The sequence below is a fragment of the Callorhinchus milii genome, unplaced genomic scaffold (genome assembly GCF_018977255.1).
Source record: "Callorhinchus milii isolate IMCB2004 unplaced genomic scaffold, IMCB_Cmil_1.0 Scaffold17, whole genome shotgun sequence".
Classification (NCBI taxonomy): Eukaryota; Metazoa; Chordata; class Chondrichthyes; order Chimaeriformes; family Callorhinchidae; genus Callorhinchus; species Callorhinchus milii.
Genome location: NW_024704758.1, coordinates 5,435,302 through 5,456,563, shown reverse-complemented (window position 1 = coordinate 5,456,563; position 21,262 = coordinate 5,435,302). Strand labels below are relative to the sequence as shown.

Sequence of the window (21,262 nt, the reverse complement as noted above, 5' to 3'; positions counted from 1 at the left end):
TTACAGCTGCATCACTCACCAGATAAAGATACCATTGTGCACTGTACCTTTTACCAACGAATGATTACAGTAAAAAGCGCGCAATAGCAGATCGAATGGAAGTGTTCACTGTGGATGATATCTGTTGCTGTGTAATGGTGCAGGAGCTGTGTAATCTAGCAACAGATTAAGATGCCAATGAAGAAAGAAGGACTCCCCATCGGTAAATAAACCAACCAAAATAACCCTCTGACTTAAGCTGAATAAAATGACTTTAGATGAGCAACTTTACAGTGCGACTGAGAGTTACAATGAGTAAAAAGAACTTGTAGTTTTATAGCTTCTCATCAAGTCGGAACATTTCAGAGATTCATTAGTTAACCACGCTGAAGGGTAGGGGCATTTTTTGCAGGCAAACGCGGCAGCTGCTTGTGCCAGCAATGGGACACAAACAGACACAAGGTGAATGACCATTTAATCTAGTAGATTGTTAGTCAGAGCATTTAAACCCTTCTGTGGAGAAAGTCCCTGCTCTTTACAGATGGGCTGGAATCTTTCTTGTATGCTTCAAGACAAACTGGAAGGGATTTGGCTTTTTGTCTGATCTGAAAGACATGGGCTCTGACAACACAGCATGTCCTGCACCCAGAGTGTCAGCCTTGAATGAAAATAAGTCTCAGGATCAAAAGTACATTGTCCTGTGAGAATGGGCACTTACTGTGACAGAGAATCTCTCAAATCTTGTCTAAATCAGATAGCTATTAGACGCTATAGCTATTTAAACCAATTGACCAAGTCTGATCTGTATTTCAGTGGTTCACCCCAGCTTTACTTCAGGTCTTGTGTGACGTTTAGGCCTTAAAGCATAAAACCACTTGTCTTTTGCAAACATCTCACTTTCAACCCATTATCTCGTTTGGTAGACTCTTGGCTATCAAAGATGGACAAGAACTCAACAGAGCAATGGGACTTGACTATTAGACTGTACACGCTACCATCTACTGTCCCAGAGCAAGCAATCAAACAGCTTTTCTAGCCATTATGTTATGCCACAAAAACAAAGATATCCTTAAAAATATCAGTAACTACACAGGGTGTCCCAACGTCCCATCCCAAATAAGCAAAGGAATATTTCGTGATTACCCAATATTCCCAGGGTATAAGAGCTAGACCTTGTCTGAAGCTGAATTAGAATTGGGAGGGTAGAGTGTGAGATATGTTGAGTTCTGCCCCTGCTGTCAATGTACCTCCTGAACAAGACGATTGATTTTCAGCTGCTTTTCCTTCTCCAGCATCTCCTCTTTCTCCTTTGCGAGCTTCTGCTCAAACTCCAGCTCTTTCTTGTTCTTCCTCTGGTCGAACAATGTCTCCTTCTTGGATTTTTTCCTCTCTTTCCCTTTCTAGTGGGGTTTAACGGTTGAAACGGGTTTTCGTGGGGGTGGCCACAGCCTGAGCTTTAAGTTCTCCTCAAACTAAACCGTCCCAGGCAATGGAAAATAACAGAAACTCCACCAAAACAGCGCTCATTCCTCAAGCCATGCACAGACCTCAGTCCAATCCATGCCAACAAAACAGTAGGAATAAAAGCACTTGCATTTTAGAGCATCTTTTCACATTAAAACAGCTCAAAGCATTCGCATCAAATGTAGTGACTGTTTTTTTCCAGGCAAGCACGGCAGCATTTTGCACACAACTAGGCCCCACAAATGAATTGAATGACCAGCTATTAGCCAAAACAAGCTCCCTTCTCTTTTACAACAGTGTCCTGGGATCTTTATCACCCACAGTAAGCAGGCAGTCCTCAGTCTTACAATACGATTTACATTTATATAATGCTTTTCACGTCAGGAGGACAATGACATAGAGGCAAATGCAAACCACACAGATAGAAAGAAAAGCAATTCACCACAAAGCTCAAACCCGCTACCTTACGGATGGTGGGGAATTTGCCTTCGTATTGGTAAAACCACCCAAATGCTGGGGATAAAGTGGAGAATCATGTGGTTAGGACAACTCAAGAGCAAGGAAGCCAGTTTAAAGACACACCATACTGGCAAGGAATGGGGTTTGGAGGAAGAGATCTTGTCAATCCTGAAATCACCATCCCTTCTCCAGAGAAGATAGTCCTGGAAATGAAGATTATTCACCACTTGTGCACAACACTGAGCAAACATTTACAAATAACAAAGTTCCCAGTTTCCAGTCTCCTTCCAATATCTGCAACTTACCTGGAGTTGCTTTTCTATGTAAATGCGTAGGATTTTGTCTTTTTCTACTTAGTTTCTAATGAAACTTGAGTAAGCCTGAGTTCAACTCACTATCACACCTTATCACATTGATGAGTTCATGCTGTCGATCCTTTCCACCCCATCCTTCGGATGAGATTGTAATCCGAGATCCCGTCTGCTGTTAAAGTGTATGTTAAAGATCCCATGGCTCTATTGGAAGGAAGTTTCTCCTGGGGTCCTGGCCAACAATCCCCTAAATAAAATTGGTTATTCACTTCATGGCTGTTTGTGGGACATTGCTGTGTGGAAATTGGCTACTGTGTTCACCCACAAAATACACAGCCACTCCTAAATCCCGTGAAGTGCTTTCAAACGTCATTCCAACATGATAAGAACTATATCAAATGCAAGGATTATTATTATAAAACTGCAAATTAAAAATAATTCTGTATTTGACACAGCACCTTTCACTCCTGGAGGACGTCACAAAGCACTTCACAGGATTAACTGTAAAGTGTAGTGACTGTGTACTTTTTCAGTAAAGGTGGGAGCCCAATTTATGCACAGCATTGTCCCACAAACAGCCCTGAAGTGAGTGACCTATGTAACAGGAAGACTGTTGGCCAAGATACCAGGAGAAGCTCTTTTTGAACAGTGTCATGGGGTGTTTTAACTTCCTCTTGGACAGGTAGACAGGACCTTGGTTTAATGTCGCAACTTAAATCTTCTTGTGGTTATTTTGTATTTTTGCCCGGAGGTAAAAGTAGAGCTAGAAATATTGTAAATGTTTGGTGACCTTAAGTGACCTTGTGGCTTTGAGTATCTTAGCTTCTCTTTGTGTTTCACAGGCAGTCTTGTTTTTGATTGACAGATGGCGAGCACACACAGTCACACACACAGCCACACGCATAAGCACACACACAAGCACACACATGTGCGCCTTTGAGCTCTAATACAGGACACCGGCTGTCAAACCTGCTGCTCCTCCTGCTCCGTGCCAGGTCCAATCCCCTGCTGGGTGTCAGCTTTCGCTTTGTGTTCTGGGAAAGAACGTGTACATGTTAGCACAAGCTGTTGTTTCTTTTGTTCAGTGGGTGTCGGACACGTGTGGAAACCCTTCACTTACGCTGATTAAGCAGAAAGCGTCTCAAAAGAACAGAGTTATGTATCACCCTCAGCAGCCGAATACTTAATCTTCACTCGAAGGAACAAAGGGGTTAAAGGCGAGGCTCCTGCAGTCGTTCTTTCAAAGTCACCAGTCATTCTCCTCTTTCACATCCATTATTTTGTGTTCCCATCATCACTCAATACTTCTTTGTAAGGCTATTAATCTAAAGAAAAGGTGTGCTTTAGGGGCTCAGCAAATTTACTCAGTGATGAGGTGAACTGTACATGGGTTGGAATGTCCTTAGTTCAATTCCTGATCTGTGCTGAGTTTGTGTTGTTACAGAACTCCACAACAGAAGTGAATGGGGCTGAGACAGGGTTTCCGTTGGCTGATGTGCACAAGGGTCCCCGTTCGCGCGATTCAGATTCCTCATTAAGGAAATGCCAGTAAGACATAGAACAATCTTTGCAATGCACACAGCACATACAACATTGAAAGCACTGTAGAGTAATTACTGGCAAACGCCATCTGAGCACAGCAACATCCAACAAACAGCCAGTAAACGAATGACTGATTTTATCTGGGGGATTGTTCACCAAGACACCGGGAGAAATTCCCTTCTCTTTTCAAATAGTGACTTGGAATCCTCCTGAACAAGCATATAGGACCTCGGTTCAACATCTCATTCAAAGGACTGCACCTCCAACAATGCGGCACTCTCTGGAGTGTTAGCCTAGGCTGTGAACTCAAAGCCCCCAACATGGAGCTTGAAACCCACAACCTTCTGACTGAGAGGTGAGAGCGCTGCTGACTGAGCCAGGTGACACATGAATGAGACCTTCTTTATCTGCAGGCAACTCCAGCTTGGTGTGCGAATAAAATGCTAAAATGTTCCTATAGAACAGCTCGTACAGCTTGGACCAAAAGGAATAGTGTTTCTATAACTAAACAATCAAACAGGACTGAAAGACTTACTTCTATTTTTTGATGGTGGAGGTTGATGAACATCAGCCATAACAGCGAATGAACTCTTGGGCTGGTCTTGCTGCCCCCAATCTTCTTCCCACTCCTTCTTAAATTTCTCCTCCTCCGCTTTAATCCTGCCAAAAATGCACCGAGTTATTCTCAACTGGTAGGAGCAGGGGTTGAAGATGTATTTTAAGTAATTCTGTAATTGTTGAATATAAATCTACCTGAATGCGTGGGAGCTAATCTTTCCTCTCCTGACTATCTATTTTGTAGGCAAATGTGGCAGCTAATTTTGTACACAGCAATGTCCCACAAACAATCATAAAGTGACCAATTTTATCTGGGGGACTTTTTCTTTTTTTTGGGACGTCCTCCTGACGTGAAAGGCGCTTTATAAATGGAATCTTGTTGTTGTTGTTGTTGTTTTGGCCAGAAAAATGGGAGAAACTCCCTTCTCATTTTGAATAGTTCCATGGGATCCTTAGCATCCACCTGAACAGACAAACAGGACCTCGGTTTACAATCTCATCCAAAGATCAGCACCTCTGGCAATGCAGCACACCTCCAGCACTGCATTGGAGTGTTAGCCTAGACTTTTGTCCAAAAAAAATCCCATACAACTGATCACTTAAGAGAATCTATTCAAATCCAATTTTGAATCCTATGTTCCACGTTTCATTTAATGAATGTAAATTGCCTCCTTGCCAACTGCTTCAAAAGCTAAGACATTGACACTTCAAAACAGTTCTGAAGCCAGTCAAGTGAAGGATGCTTTATTCATTTTGCTGCTCAGAAGAGAGGCAGTGCTGACTGGAGCTGCTCTCTCAACTGTACAGTTTTCACTTATTCCTGTCAGGACATTTGTTACTCAGTATGTTACTGATTTAGTTGGTTGTAAAACAGGATTTGGAGTAATTGCTCTGCTTGCTCTTCAATTATCATCTTCAGGAAGAAGGCAGCAATTAATAATATACATCGACAGGGTCAGTATCTGCACTTATAAACCTAGTCACAATGCTGTCACTTGTCTAAAGACAAAGCTGTTTACCTTCTTGCACTGATACCAAGGTAATAATAATCAATTAAAAATCCTTCCATTTGATACATTGGGAAAGACCTTTCAAAGCACTTCAGGAAAACTGTAATATATCATGACTGTGTGTTTTGTAGGCAAATGCATCAACAAATTTGTACATAGCAATGTTTCACAAACAGCCATGAAATTATTGACTGACTGTTTTCTGGGGGATTGTTAGCCAGGACACCGGGAGAAACTACCTTCTCTTTTTCAATAATGCTATGGGATTTTTAATGCCCACCTGAAAAGGCAGACGGAACATCGGTTTAATGATTCATCCGAAGGATGGAACCTCCAATTATCAGGAATGTTTGAATCCATTGCAAATAAAACCTGTTGACATGGGTATCAAACAGAAACCGAACTGGTAAAGCCTGGCTATTGCGTTCTCTGGTGTCCAAGGCTCAAAATCTGCCGGACTCAATCAGCCTCAGAGCTGCACAGTGAAACTGTACATGTGCCGCTGGGCTCTTCAATACATGAGATTCCCATCTCTCAAACTAATCATCACGCTGTAAATCATTATTAAGGAAAAGAACACAACTGATTCTTTGGAGGAAGGTGGGAGACTTACTGTTCCATTTCCTGGTGAAATCTCTCTTGTTCTTCATTCGTCTTTTGTGAAATCTCTAACTTCCTCCTGAACACAAAAACAAAACAGTGGTTTAATAATAGTTCCATTCCCTTTCTCTCTGTCTCTCCATCTGGCAGTTACTTTTGATTGAGAGTTGGGTTTCCTTCAGTACTCAGCTTCCAAATGTCATTTCCTTAGACTCACCTTGTAGTGAGGACATTTACCTTCAAAATTGTCTCTCTAGGAAAAATTGGTCACTCACTTCATGACTGTTTGCGGGACATTGCTCTGTGCAAATTGGTTGTCACGTTCGCCTACAAATACACACTGACCATACTTTACAGAAATACCTGTAAAACTGAGATGCTTTGGCATTAAAGGCACTATAGCAAAGGCAAAGATCACAAATGCATTCACTACATTTTACAGCAAATCCTGTAATTTGACATATTGTGATAATGTGACAATGTGTGATAAGGAGCTATATCAATCATTGTTATTTATTAAACTCATGGTTCTATTTAGTTTTGTCGTCTTATTTCCCTAGGACATAATCTGAATTCAACTGAGAGGTTGGGCGAGATCCTTTCAGCCTTTTAACAAGTGGGCCACTAAGGAGATATTCCTGCTTAGAGAGAGGTACATCCCAAAGGCTGAACAGAGTGCTTTAACCCTTTCTGTTTAAGGTGTTCTTATGCTCTCAATTTCAACAGCCACTCATGGCAAAGCATTCTACATTCTCATAAGTCTCTTCAGCCATTTTAACCACCCTTTAAATTTGCTATAATAAACCTGAACTTGTACTCTCATTACTAATTGATCACAATGGGAACAATACTTCATCATTTATTCTCCAAAACCATTCACAAGTCCTTATGAACTCAACAGCATCAGCATTACACTTCAACAAGACTATTGTAGGAATTTCATGTTACGCTAAAGGTAATTTACTAAAAGCTTGCGAAAAAAGCAGAGGTTTAATAATGTTCGCATCAGTGTAATAATCCTTGCCTTTGATACAGAGTCTATAACGTCACCTCAATTCGGAATTATGTTCAAGTGTAGTGACTGTATTTTGTAAACGAATGCAAGAGTCAATTTGTACACAGCAATTTCCGACAAACAGCCGTGAAGTGAATGATCAAATTTATCTGGAGATTGAAAGTAAGGAGAGAAACAGTTCTATTTTCAAATAGTGCCATAGGATCTTTAACATCTGCCTGAATAGGTAGACAGGGCATCATATCAATGCTCATTCAAAGGACAGCAACTCTAACAGTGGAGTGCACCTCAACTTCTGCATTGCAATGTGTCCTACAATTTCTCTGTTCAAGACTGAAGCGCCTTAGCTTGTCTAATCGTTGCTCATAGCTCATCCCTGTAACACTAGGGTCATCCTCATTGCTCTGCACTGCCTTGAGGGCCTGGGTTAGCCCCCTCCCCACCCCCCCTATATCTTGGTGTCAGGCTTGCAAACAGTGCCTCTCTGCCCTCACAGTAGACCAATGGCTCAGGTGGCAGCTCTCATGCAGAGTGACCTCAAGCCAGTGTTTCACCATGAAGTTTCAATGAATAGGGTAAATTTATTTTGAACCCTTAAAAGCTAATTGTATAATTGAGACATAATAATAATAACATCTACAGTATCAAGTTTAAAGGCGACAACTTACATTCGCTCCTTCTCCTGTTGTTCTTTCAATATCTTGTTGGTCTCCATCGCTAACTTTTTCTGATGCATGAGTTCCTGTCTTTCCTGCTCCTGACGGTACCGCTCAGCACGACGCTCGTCTTCTGTCTGGAACAACTCTTTCCCCTGAAAGGAGCAGCGCAAACTGAGCCACGAAGGTACCGGCAACACACAAACCATTACATTTCCGTCTGCCCGTTCAATGGACATTAAAGATCTCGGGGCATGATCCAAAAAGAGAAGGGAGTTTCTCTCACCTTATTGTCCATATTGTCCAATACTCCATATTGTCCTGGCCAACAATCCCCCCAGATAAAATTGTTCATTCATTCCATGGCTCTTTATGGGATCCATACTACATGCAAATTGGCTGCCTGTTCAGCTACAAATGCACAGTCTGCTACACTTTACAGTAAATCTTGTGAAGCACATTGAGATGCCTCGATGATGTGATGAGGTCAAATGCAAGAATTATTACATTCTAATTTATACAATCGTTATGTATGATATGATTCCTCATCAAACCGAAACGTTGGGAGTGTCAACCTAGACTATATGAGTTCCAAGTCCCGACATGGGGCTGGAACCCATAACCTTCTTACTAGGAAGCAAGAGTGCTCCCAATTGAGCCAGGCTGACACACATGGCCACAACTGTGAACTGATTTCTATGGTTCTACACCAGTGCTTCATTTCCTCAAGTGTAACCAAATGTACTTCCGATCATTCAGGATGAAAGTACAGTATAACTCTATGAAATATATAATGAATGATAAAAGGGAGACATAACAGTAATATCAATCTGTAGCTCACTAATTATTCTTTTGCAGGAATAGTGTTAAAATGAATAAATCTCCCTTATTATAATGAGCTGTGAAACTCAGCAAAGATAAATCACGGTTTTATGCGACCTTTAAACGACAAGAATTTGAATTTACATTTTCACTGCTCATCCTCTATCCACTTCTCTGTAGATGGAATGGTAGACAATTTCAGTACAGAAAGAAACCACCAGGAGAGGGCACCATTGCTAACCTACATAAGACTTTCAGTTATTAATCCAACTTTCCAGCTCTCCCCACGTCCCATAACTTGCTTTTTTGTAAAAAAAAACTGCTCACGTGTTGACCTCTTCCTTTCTAAATGATAAAAATCCCACGGAACACTGCCAGACGTCTAAATATAAATACCTCAAAAAGGTTAAGCGACTGAGGACTATTTTTAAAAATAATGTGTCGTGACTTTAGCTCTTCAGTAAAATTATAGGATCCCAATAGTAAAGAATTGCTTCTTTCTCCTTGTTCACACAAGTGGAACCAAGGGCCGATTTGCTTGCCTGCTCACTTTAGAAAATAACTGAACTTGCATTCCGCAAGTCAGTGATTGATCACTTTCAATTATACATTCAACTCCTTGTCTCAGGGACAGCACAGGACCTGTGATAGAAGTTAGTGTTATTTGGTGTGATAGAAACACACTAACTTTGGAGGTGTTCTGAATCAACTCAATGATGCTGTTGAGCTTGTTTCTATCAAGAGCTAGTCACTGGGGGCTGGATGCTTCCCACTCGGCTCCTGCTAACCCTGCAGGCCCAAGCTCTAATTAGATCCGTAGTCTTAGCTGGCCAAGTAGCTTGCCTGGGTTTGCAAGCTGGGTTGTGTTTTAGCTGGTTAAACTCTAAACTGTCCCTTCAATGTTCTTGAATTAGGTAAGCAGGATACATCCCCAGGGGTGGGGAGAAGGAGGAGGAGAGCGACACTCCATATTAGACTCAGGGAAATTTCCACAGATAAGTAGAACTCTCAGTATGTTGGTTTGAGATTCTTAAGCAAAGTGATGGGTTTCCACATGTCAGACAATAAGACACAGACAAAACACAGTCATATTGGTACTTAATTGTTATAGACCACAGTGAAATATTTCACCCTGAAAACATTTACTAATTAGATATTAATATGTGGCGTTGTTCTCTTCACGTCACAATCTTCACCCCCAATCCCTTGTTTTCTACGAGCAAAATACTTACAGCGCCAGTGAGCACAATAATCGTCAGAGTCCGGCTGCTCTTCAGCACTCGGACAGCCTGTTTGGGAGGAAAAAGTTACAGGAGACTTTTAAAACTAGTTCTATTAGAAAGCCCAAGGATGGTAGATAATGATCCGTTGCCTTGTTTGGTGTGACATCTTGTGTAATATGGATGGAGTGATGAGGTAAAATGCATCTCTGACAGCTTGTTTCAGCTCCTCCGTAGTCTAATAATAGCTATTTTGTAACAGGGGTAAGAGGACTTTATGGACACCCTGCACACTCTGCAGAATTGCGCAACAGTCAGTTGAGCCTGGCCATTGCAAGGCATAAAAGCCCTGAAATTCTATCTACTCTTAGCGTGTGAGGTCACTTCTGTCATTAAAATTTAAGATTGTGCAGAACTGTGGATAATTCTTAAATCCAATTCTTAATTTGGAACCCAATCCCCTGTTCTTCAAAAGAAATCCACTTCCAAAATCAGACTGAATGGAAGAATGTTCAACAAATTGAATGGTAAGACAGAACAGGCTGAGACAGATGGAATTTTGGGTTTCCTATGGGTCCCTGTAAAAGTCATTGCTTTGGAAAGATGAGTTATAATATGCTGTGCTGTAATATTCTATGATAGCTAGAATCATTTATCAGCACACAAAGTGAGACTGCTCGTACCTCCTTGTGATCCATATTTCCAAAATCCATTCCATTCACTTCTACAATTTGATCTCCAATCTGCAGATAAAACAGAATCATAAACAAAAGGAACTCAGTAATCTACAGCCAAAAAAATACAAAACCATCCTCAGAACGTATTCTATTTTTAATTAAATGATGTGCAGGATGAGCCTAGCCAGGTATACATTCATCACTCCACCCACTAACCCTCAGTCCATACGTTCCCATGAAAAAGTCTAGGTGTACACTATTATTATTCATAACCTTTGCGAGTAACCTTTGTTACATCCTTAAAAAAAATAATTTCAGGTGTTTAGCCAATGCTGTTTTGATTCTATGATTCTATTGATCCAGCCTCAATAGCCACTTTTGGCAATGAACCACTTGCCTGTGTTAGCCCCGCTCTCTTGCTGGCTCCACTTCCCTGCCTATCCTGCTCCTCTGCCCATCCCGCTCTTCTACTAGCGCCCCCCTCTCTATTTGGCTCGCTCACCTCCAAGCCGACCTCTGCAGACAAAGACCCTGGTTTGACGTTGCTTATGAAGATGCCTGGTTTCTGGATGGGGCCACTGGAGATGCTGTAACAGAAAGACAGGAGAGCACAGTGTGAGCCACACAAGGCCATAGGTTGCCTCTATAAACATGGACCCCCACATGAGCCAGAAGATGGGAGACTCACCTGCAGCCCATGCCCTTGGTACCAATCAAACTGACAAAGACCTTCTTCTCCTTGATTTCCCTGCCTCCTAAAGAGGTCAGTCCGGCTACACTGCTTTTCCCGTCCTGTAGAAAAATGAGAAGGATCATCAAAACATGAGAACCATATATACAGTCAATTCACTTTACAGTCTATTCTGTGAAGCACTTTGAGATGTCTAGAAGATGTAAAAAGCGATATATCAAATGCAAGGATTATTATTATTATTAACTCAGAAAAATTGTAACTTTGACACTGACTGTCTGTGGTCACATATACATAATGGCTTCTTCCTTTATATATTTTGTGAAATCATATATCCTCTCCTTTGCTATTTATCTTTACACTAAATCACATGAAACACTTTGATATTTCCTCTTGACGTATATCAATGCAAAGATCATTATAGGATTATTATTATTATTTTAAATTGATGCCTTGTAGTCACTGACTCATCAAAACAGTTTCTCCCTGTCAACTATCAAAACCTCCCATTATTTTGACGACCTCTATCTTCCCGTAACTTTCTCTGTTTCAGTGAAAATAGAACCAGTTCCTTGAGTCTCTGTTCATTAATTTATAATGAAGGTCACAGTTCAGTGGAGTAAATATCTTGTTTAATAATGAATAATTACTCTCCAGAAAAGGGGTTCTCACTCTGGAAACTGTGCTGTCACCATTGTATCTTTGACAACATCTCTTATGCAGTGATTATAATCCTTACATTTGGCCTTCATGTCAGGAGGACGTCTCAAAGAACTTCACAGGACTTACTGGAAGTGTAGTGACTGTTTATTGTAAGTCTATTTTATAGGCAAACACAGCAGCCAATTTGCACACACCAATGATGGACAAATAAATATGAAGTGATTGATCAATTTTATCTGGAGTTTATTGGATATTCGGAGAAATTCTCTTTTCAAATAGTGCCATGGGATCTTTGACCTCCACCTGATCAGGCAGACGGGACCAAGTTTAACATCTTACCAAAGGACCGCACCTCCTACAATACAGCACCCACCTAGCATTGCATTGGAGTGTTCGCATCGACTGTGAGTTCAAAGTCCCGATGTGGGGCTTGAACCCACAACCTTTTAACTCTGAGGCGAAAGCGCTACTAACTGAGCCAGGCTGACAGCCAGGATGGAGTATCCTTCTCTTCCCCATTGAAAGTGCCACTGGCACCACTCACTCCTGATGACTCAGCCATGTTTCTGCTACTTCAACACATCAAATTCAAAGCTACTTTGAACAGACAAATTTCAAAGCAAAAAGAGATTTTGCAGCTCCCGGCATTTCCAATAATTATGAACAGCCACTGCGCCAAAGTGGGAAAGGGAAGAAAAAAAATCAATAAATGAACAGGAAGAATGTAAGAATAGATCCACAAATGAATGAAAAAGGGGCTGAATAAAAGGTAACAAAAATATAGGTCTTACCCCACTATCTGAAACAAACTGGTCCACAAATTGCCATTTCAGAGATTCTTCAGGAGAACTAAAGAGAGACCATAATTGAAAGTTTGATTTCACATCCAATTCCGCCAACCTTTCTTCCCCAACCCCCCACTGCCGATGAAAGGGCAGGACATTGGGATTAAAATATCTGACAAGACCTAATAAATTGGGAATAAATTGGTGGAACAAATGGAAAAATGGGGCAAAGATTACGGCATTTCAGAACTCATTCCTCGTATTAATTAGAAACATTGGAAAACAGGAACAGGAGGAGGCCATTCAGCCCCTCAAAGCTGTTCCACCAATTTATTAGGTTTTAGAGGATCTTTTAATCCCAATGTCCTGTCATCATCCCTCTTAATACCCCAATATTAAACACTTTACTCCGATACGTCCCATGTCTATCCCTTCAAATCTATTATTGTTACTGTCCAGGCTCAGCTGAATATTCCTTGGGTAGGTTTACATTGTTAGTGCTGGGATCTCTGACTATAAAGTGACTGTATAATTTGATTCATTTGAATGCTTCCCGGGCTATAAATTAGTCAAGCAACAACAGTCTCTTACCTTTTGACAGGAATCATTCCAACATCTGTAAAAGAGAGTACGGTTAATGCTTCTTAAACAGTCACCAGTGTCAAGCACTCTAAATGATACATAACAGAAATATCCAGCACAGAAGGGAGATATGTGGGTCTTTTGCACTGCTATCTGAGATGTCCACTCTTGTTGATCTTACTTTCCATCACTTTTACCTTCTCCTCTAATGGTTTATTTTTTATTTCTCAGGCTGGCTTGTCAATCAGACACAATAAACTGGCGTACTATGGACCCACCTGGCTCAGGAACTGGATTCCAAGACCATCACAGAGGGTTGACTTGATTCCGACATTCCTTTGCCAAGCACACCCTGCTGAAGACAACACTCCAGCACAAAGTCCTCATGACTTCAACTGAAAACCTATCTTATTTTTTAACCCATAATTTGAATCTGTTCCTTATTATCAACACTTCCATCAGATTTTGCAAACACAGATACAGGGTTCTCAGACACACAGAACAGAGTCTCTCCTCCGCAGTGAATCATTGGGACAATGAACGCCACACTTTGGCACTTACGTCTGACTTTCAGAGAGACGGTCTTCTTAGTGCGGATAAGGTTAATCACCTCCTCGTGGGTACAGGACAGGATTGAATAGCCATTAATTCGGACAATCTCATCCCCAACCTGAAAACGCATTGAAAATGGATTTTCATTTAGCACAAAGTCAGAATGCAATCAATAATTATTCCTTACATTTAGATTAGCGGCGTTCACATCGAATTCACATCCATGATCGACTAGAATGGCAGAACAGGCTCGAGGGGCTGAATGGGAGGATGGCGCAAAGCACTTCTCAGTGGAGTGTCTTTTAGATGAAGTATTAAAATCAAGGTCCTGACTGTCTGTTTGGGTGGCTATTAGAGATCTCACAGTACTACTGAAATGAGAAGGAACTTTTCACAACGTCCTGACCAACACCTCCCCTGCCCACCCACACACATACACAGATTTATTTCATGGGGACGTTGCTGTTTGCAAACTGGCTGCTGCATTCACTTGGAAAACACAGTCGTTACATTTTACAGTAAATCCTGTATCAAATGCAAGGACTGTTATTTACTATGAATTTGTTTTAAGCTAGTTTTGCAGATGCAAGGAAATAAAAGACACTGGATACCAGGCATTAGCTTCTCTGCTTTCAGGCGAGTACCAGAGGCAATCAGCCTGTGACCAAACAGCACTCAATCAGAACCCCACAGGGGGATATTGAGCCCTTCAGGTTGAACATCTGGGGAAGGGTGACATTTGGTGTCAGTAAAAAGAAACCGTAGAAAGACCGATGGTCCAATCCCATTCCGAAGCGCTCCGCTACAGATCCACATTGCAATAAGAACTTTAGCAATGGGTGTCTTTGTTTGCCCTTCCCCGAGTGAATGCCAAGCATATTACAAAGGGCCTCCTTCGCCGTAATTCAATTGAAATCGACGAGTTGTATTCAGTTTGTCCTTTCGAAGCAGCGTGTGTTCATTAACAGGTCACACACGGGGGCGGCATTGTGTTTTAAGAATTACAGAGGAATGAGCAGCTGGTCACGCAGTAGAGGTGGATACTGTTTGCAGTGTGTGATTACAGAGAAAGCCAGTGGGTTGTAACCAGTCAGTAATAACCCATTCCATGTATCTACTCATTTCAAAAAGGTCAGCTTGGTAGTAGTATTTGTTATTTTAGTGCAAAGTTTGACCTCCCTGTGTGTGTGTGTGGTCTGTGTAGTAGCAACAGTATATTAAAGAGAAAATAAAACGCTTTCTTTAAAATCAATACAACTTGCACTTTTCTCCTCAGAGGCTGTTTTGTGAAGCCAGCTGAAGGTTATTGATGCTGAGAATATTCTTTGCACCTCCTCTAGGCGCTCCCACTTCACACACACCATAGGCTGTACAAGTGGAGTGAAGCTAAGATGCAGCTTTAATCCACGTGGTTGAATTCAATTTTAACTTTGGAGCTATTTTTCTGCATGTTTCTTCTGAGAAAACACAGAACAATGACTTCAAAGTTAAGGCTTTGTGTAAGAATTTCCCAAATTCTGGACACTTTCTTTGACCGCAATGTAGACAATTGACTTTCCCTTGCTTCAGGTTTGAAAACATTCTCACTTTGAACTCGAAAACTGTTAGTAATAAAATAATCCTTGCATTTGAAACAGCACCTTTCATGTCAGGAAGACGTCCCAAAGCGCTATGCAAGATTTACTGTAAAGTGTAGTGATTATTTTGTAGGTGAACGCACCAGCCCAATTTGCACACGGAAATGACCTCAAATAGCCATGAAACAAATGGCTAATTTTATTTGGGGAAATTCATGGCCAGGACACAAAGAGAAACTCCCTTCTCTTTTTGGATAGTGCCATGGGATCTAACGTCCACCTGAATATGCAGACGGGACCTTAGTTTAACATCTCATCTGAAGGATGAGATCTCTTGACAATGCAGTGTACCCCCAGCGCTCCATTTGAGTGTAGCTTATGGTTCCAAAGTCAACGTAAGGCTAAGAGTCCTTGACTCAGAGGCGAGGAGTGATGATCAAACTGAGACAGGCTGATGCACTATTTTGCAGTTCCTCTCTTCATAACCTTTTAAGAAACGCATTTGGTTATTCCTTTTTCTCCAGCACAACAAACTATTGTTCCCCTACCCTTGCTTCTTTCTATAGGTACAGTCCGTGGGAGGTCATTATGGAGCCAGAGTAATGTTTTAGTGCCACCTGTTGGCATAATGATGGAAGAACCTTGAATCTGTTATTGGAGCTGGATTGGATCACAATTCACAGCAATTGATGTTTCCGATATACTGTACACTGACGTCAGTTCTGGTGCCTGAGGAGACTTGCAGTGCAATGTGATCACTCAATTTGTGGGAATTGTGAGGAAATGGCTGCCGCGTTTCGCCCACAAAATACATAGTCAATCCACTTTACAGTATATTCTGTGAAGCGCTTTGAGACGTCTCAACAGCGTAATAAGGCACTACATCAAATGCAAGGATTATAATACTGTACCACATTAAAGAAGGGAGGAAATGAGAAATGGCTATTAAAGCGTGTATTCCATGGAATCAGTTTCTGCACGACTTCAATAATGAACTTAAGATTCACAACTTTGCCGTCTCACCGTGGATTCTGGCAACCAAAAACAGGCATCCGTCCTGAGACGGGAGAAATCATCCGAACATTTTCAAAGGTCACCTTCAGCATTTGCATTGGAATTGGTCCTAACCAAATTGAGATGTCACCACAGAAGAGAGGGGAGAGAGGGGGTGATTTCAAGGGACACCTCATTTCAAAAGGTTACAGTGGAAGAAATAGTGTCCTTTCGTCTGCAATATATACAATAAACTCCTGATAACTTGACATTCTGAGGGAAAAGGGTTCAGTGACAAGTTATCAGGAGTGGCAAGTTAGGCATATGTATGAATATATAGATGTGGCTGGGATATTGACAGTATGATGACTTAAGTGGTAGTGACAAGTTAAGCCAGTGTCAAATTAGCAGGAGTTTAATGGAATATTGACAACCCTTGTGTTTCATAACATCTACAACAACAAATTTACATTTATACAGTGCCTTTCACATCGGGAGGATGTCTCAAGGTACTTAACAATCCAGGCTTGGTAAGCAGTGCAGTGATTGGTTTTGTAGGTGACTGTGGCATTCTATGAAAGGCCACACAATCAGCTCCCACCAGAGGCTTGAAACAATGGACCAATTAATCTAACCTTCCTTCTCTCTTCAAACAGTATCGCGGGACCTGTAACGTCCACCTAAACTGGCAGACATGTGAATGTCTAATCTAATGGGATGACCTAAAAATGATGGCCCAATGCGTTTCAATTATTTATATTCGTAAAAAAAATACTAGTTTTAAGGAAATTTCATTCAGCAGATATGCAGGGAAACAAAATTACACGTTTCCTGAATACTGTAACTCACCTGGAGATCCACATTGTCGGCCTGACCTCCTTTCATTATCTGAGAGATATACAGGCCACAGTTAAACTCCAGTCCCCCACGAACACTCAGGCCAAGTCCCTCGGGGGATGTTCGGTCCAAACGTACCTCTTTCAGTTTCCTTTGTTGGGGAACAAAAGTTCATTTCAACTCGTCTATAATGAAAATGATGCTTGCATTTCATTTAGCCTCTTTCATGATGCCTACTAATTCTGAGGCCCTGCACAGAATATAATATGAAATGTAGCGGCTGTATTAGTAAGCAAACAGTCAATTTGCCCACACCAATGTCCCACAAACAGTCATGGAGTAAATGACCAATTTTATCTGGGATATTATTGACCAGAACACCAGGATAAACCCTCTTCTCTTTTCTAACTGTACCGCAGGAGCTTTAATGTTCCCCCGAATAGGGCCGACGGGACCTCATTTTAATGTCTCATCCAAAGGACGGCACCTCCAACATTGCAGCTCACCCCCAACACTGTAGTGGTATGTCAGCTAGACTGTGAATCTCGACATTGAACTTGAACCCACGGCCTTCTGACGCAGAGACGAGAGTGCTACCAAAAGAGCCAGGCTGACACGCAATAATATGGGCTGGGCTAATAGCCCATGGTTCTTAGTTCTGGTTGTCCTCAGAACCTATGAGGTTCATCATTGGTCTACATTGCACGAGTGCTCTATGTGGATTTTGTCAGCCTGTGGTTCTGTTATTTATTTTCCAATGTAAACGCCTTCCCCTTCGGGTGATTGTTGAGGCTTGTTTGTGGTTAGATTTACTGAAGATGTGGTCCTCAATCCTTTGCCAATCCCTCACACTGGACTTATTAACATTGAAGGTACAAGCTCTTGCTCTTATCCCCTTCTCCCCATCCACCTCGATCAGTCACCTTAAAGTCCTCTGTCCTTGAGCCATTTAGTTCCAATTTAAGTTAAAGTAGCATTAAAAGTTGTCTATAATTGTCCAAAGTGCAAAAGCAGTGTGAGGTTCCCTTCCCATACGTCACAATGTTCTACACACAAACTCAATGTGCAGTCCCCCATTTGTCGCTATAACAACAGACATCCAGAACGTCACTGAATCATTTTTTGGTCAGCCAAGTGTCTGATACACACAGAAATCTAACTGCACGCTTAAGAGTCTTGAAACCGAAGAAATGTCCTCTCGACAAGAAAGGTGCTATATCAAATGCAAGGATTATTATTATAATTAATAATCGGGTGTGCAGCACGAGAGATGAATAGAATCATTCTCATGTAACTATTGAAAATGGCACCAAGAACTCAAGGAGTTAAACTGGCTCCACTCAGCCCCCAGCTTGTGACCTGTACACAAACCCATCTTTCACTAATCCCACTGTCAGCTGACGTGTTTAAAGGGGATGCAGCAAGACCCTGTCATAAGGAAGCTCCTTTTATAATCAGAGAATTCCTGAAACCTCAGCCTACTGGCAATCAGTCAGACGCATCATTGGGTGGTCAACTGCCTCTTTGACTGACATTTGTCAGGCGGTAAATAGCACTTTGTTGCAGAAAGGTGGTTCCACTGCATGCATCCCATGCAATGTGTGACATACAGTATTGAGTGAGGATGACAATTGATGCCATTGTTCGGATACTGGCTCTTCCTGAGTTTCGTGCAACCTACTTGTCTCAGTGAAACTGGTTGATTATTTTGTGGGTGAATGTCAGAGCTGCTCAGCTCAATTTGTCCACTGGAGGAATGCAAGTGTACACATGAACTTAATTCTGCTGACCTTTCCACTGACGTGCTGCCTGACATCCTCCTCCCTGCTCCTTCTCACTGTGTTGAAATCAAAACATTTTGCACCATTTCCTGCTTTAACTCTTTCATTCCCAGACCTTCAAGATTGTAACAATGTTGTTACCTTCCTTAGCAGTCTGCATCTCATACAACCTAAAGATTTGTTAATAATAATAAATAGTATTAATAATCTTTGCATTTATTATAGCATTTTGCCCACAAATGTACAGTCAATTCACTTTACAGTATATTCTGTGAAGCGCTTTGAGACGTCTCAAAGACGTGATAAGGCGCTATATCAACTGCAAGGATTACTATTATTATATTATTATTCTCATATCTCAAAGTGCTTCACAGGATTTACTAAAAAGGGGACAGTGATTTTGTAGGTGAGTACAGCAGCTAATTTTTCGCAGAGCAATGTCCCACAACAGCCATGAAGCAAATGATCAACTTTATCTGGCGCATTGTTGTCCAGGACACCAGAAGAAACTGCCTCCTCTTTACGAATAGTGCCATTGGATGTTTAACATCGATCTGAACAGGCTGATAGGACCTCGGTTTAATGTCTCAAAGGATGGCACCTTTAACAATGCAGAAGCCTTCCCCCCCACTGTTGTGCTGAATTGTCAGCCTGGACAATGAGCTCAAAGTCCCAACATAAGGTTTGAACCCACTACCTTCAGGTGAATATGAATTGATCTTGAATGTAAATCGGATGCAACCTCAATTTTCAGGGCTGTACATTTGGGGAGAAGAAACGCATCTTAAATAATGAAGAATCTGATTCCCTATTGGAGCCAGTCCACCCAGCTCCAGGTGTACATGGGTGAGAGACATCAGTGTGAGTCTCTCCATTGTGTCACTGAACACTGCACTGCTTGTGAAATTGGGCTCGGAGCAGGTGGTGGGGAACTCAATCTCCAGCCTGTTCATTATCAAATTAGCAGCGCTGAAGCCACATGAGATTCCATTTCAGAATAGTATTCTCTGTATTTCATACAGCACCTATAACATCAAAGTGTTTTAAGGCAAACACAGCAGCCAGTTTGCACAGCAATGTCCCACAGAAAGCCATGAAATGAATGCCCAAATTTATAACAATAATCCTTGCATTTGGTATAGTGCTTCACAGGATGTACTGTAATGTGGAGTGATTAGATTTTGTGGGCAAACATGGCAGCCAAATTGTGCACAGCAAAGGCCTACCAACAGCCGCAAAGTGAATGACCTATTTTATCTGAGGGATTCTTGTCCAGGACACCAGGAGAAACTCCCTCCTCTTTAACAGTGAAGCACTTTGAGACGTCTTTCTGATGCGAAAGACGCTGTCCCAAGTGCAACGATTATTATTTTTATTATTATTTATTTGTTTTTTTACAGACGGTAATTCCTGGTTTGCAAACATCTCATTGATGCACAAGGACATTTTTTAAAAAAAATATAGGCAAATCTGTCCCTCTTCCAATCTCTCCATCTTACCTGGAGCGTTTTGGAGTGAGTTGATCATACTCCACTTGGTGTTTTAGTGGGATGAGGGGCCGGATGGCTTCAAACAGCGTCAGACGAACTGGCTCATTTATCACCAGCTTCAGGTCTCCGACAAGAACAGGGAGATCCATCGACCTTACAGAGAGAAGCACAAGAAAAAAAGTTTAGCTGCAGAGATTTCCCTTCATTTCAATGTGATGTTAGGGTATGAGGGAGTTAGGTAAGTCCCGATTAGAGGGCTTTGCTACCACGGTCAACAATCCCCCAAATAAAAAACAGCCTTCACTTCATTGCTGCTGGTGGGACAATGCGGGGCACTTAACTGGCTACTGTGTTTCCTGTCAATCCTGTGAAGCGCTTTAGATGCCTCGACGACGTGAAAGACGCGATAATGAAATGCAAGCATTATTATTTATTTCTCTTTCTATTAAGCATTGTGGCTGCGTGCTCACTGTAGCAGCTCACCAACCTTGTGTTGCTAGCCTCTCTCAACCCTCTGACCGCCACTGTTCAGAAGAACAACAGCCATATCAATGGCACACCACCACCATTCATGGCTGTTTGTGTAACATTTCTGTGTGCAAATTGGCTTCTGCATTGACCTACAAGAATACAGGGTCACTGACCTTTACAGTGAATCCTGTGAAGCGCTTTGAGACGCTCTCCTGACGTGAAAGGTGCCATATCAGATGCAAGGATTATTATTATTATTATGATGATAGAAATCAAGTGGTTTCACTGTTTACTTCAAAAGTAAATGCACCTGATAGATTCCACAACGGCTGACAAAACACAGAACAGTGAAGTTCCCGCATTTAGAACTGTGAATTTCAGTAACCCGGCACAGGCATTAAATTATTAACAAATGATGATTCACGACAGACCCAAACACAGGCGGCTTCACTTTATGAATGGCGCAGAGCAATTAGACAAAACCCAGTGAAACTGAATCACAAAAACAGCCAATGGGAAACAAAGCG

General features: G+C 41.7%; 1 protein-coding gene across 2 annotated transcripts in view; it reads right to left on the bottom strand.

The window, feature by feature from the left end:
• ush1c (Usher syndrome 1C) overlaps window positions 1-21,262 on the bottom strand; it is a 66,282-nt gene that overhangs the window by 35,588 nt on the left and 9,432 nt on the right. For both annotated transcript variants that reach the window (XM_007887492.2, XM_042341505.1), the window contains exons 3-15: window positions 20,274-20,417; window positions 17,006-17,144; window positions 13,596-13,704; window positions 13,044-13,068; window positions 12,459-12,516; window positions 11,002-11,105; window positions 10,816-10,900; window positions 10,320-10,379; window positions 9,649-9,705; window positions 7,607-7,749; window positions 5,937-6,002; window positions 4,291-4,415; window positions 3,183-3,247 (exon numbers count right to left, since the gene is read on the bottom strand). In XM_007887492.2, coding sequence (XP_007885683.1) covers window positions 3,183-3,247; window positions 4,291-4,415; window positions 5,937-6,002; window positions 7,607-7,749; window positions 9,649-9,705; window positions 10,320-10,379; window positions 10,816-10,900; window positions 11,002-11,105; window positions 12,459-12,516; window positions 13,044-13,068; window positions 13,596-13,704; window positions 17,006-17,144; window positions 20,274-20,417 — 1,180 coding nt within the window. The remainder of the gene's footprint in view (window positions 1-3,182; window positions 3,248-4,290; window positions 4,416-5,936; window positions 6,003-7,606; window positions 7,750-9,648; window positions 9,706-10,319; window positions 10,380-10,815; window positions 10,901-11,001; window positions 11,106-12,458; window positions 12,517-13,043; window positions 13,069-13,595; window positions 13,705-17,005; window positions 17,145-20,273; window positions 20,418-21,262) is intronic.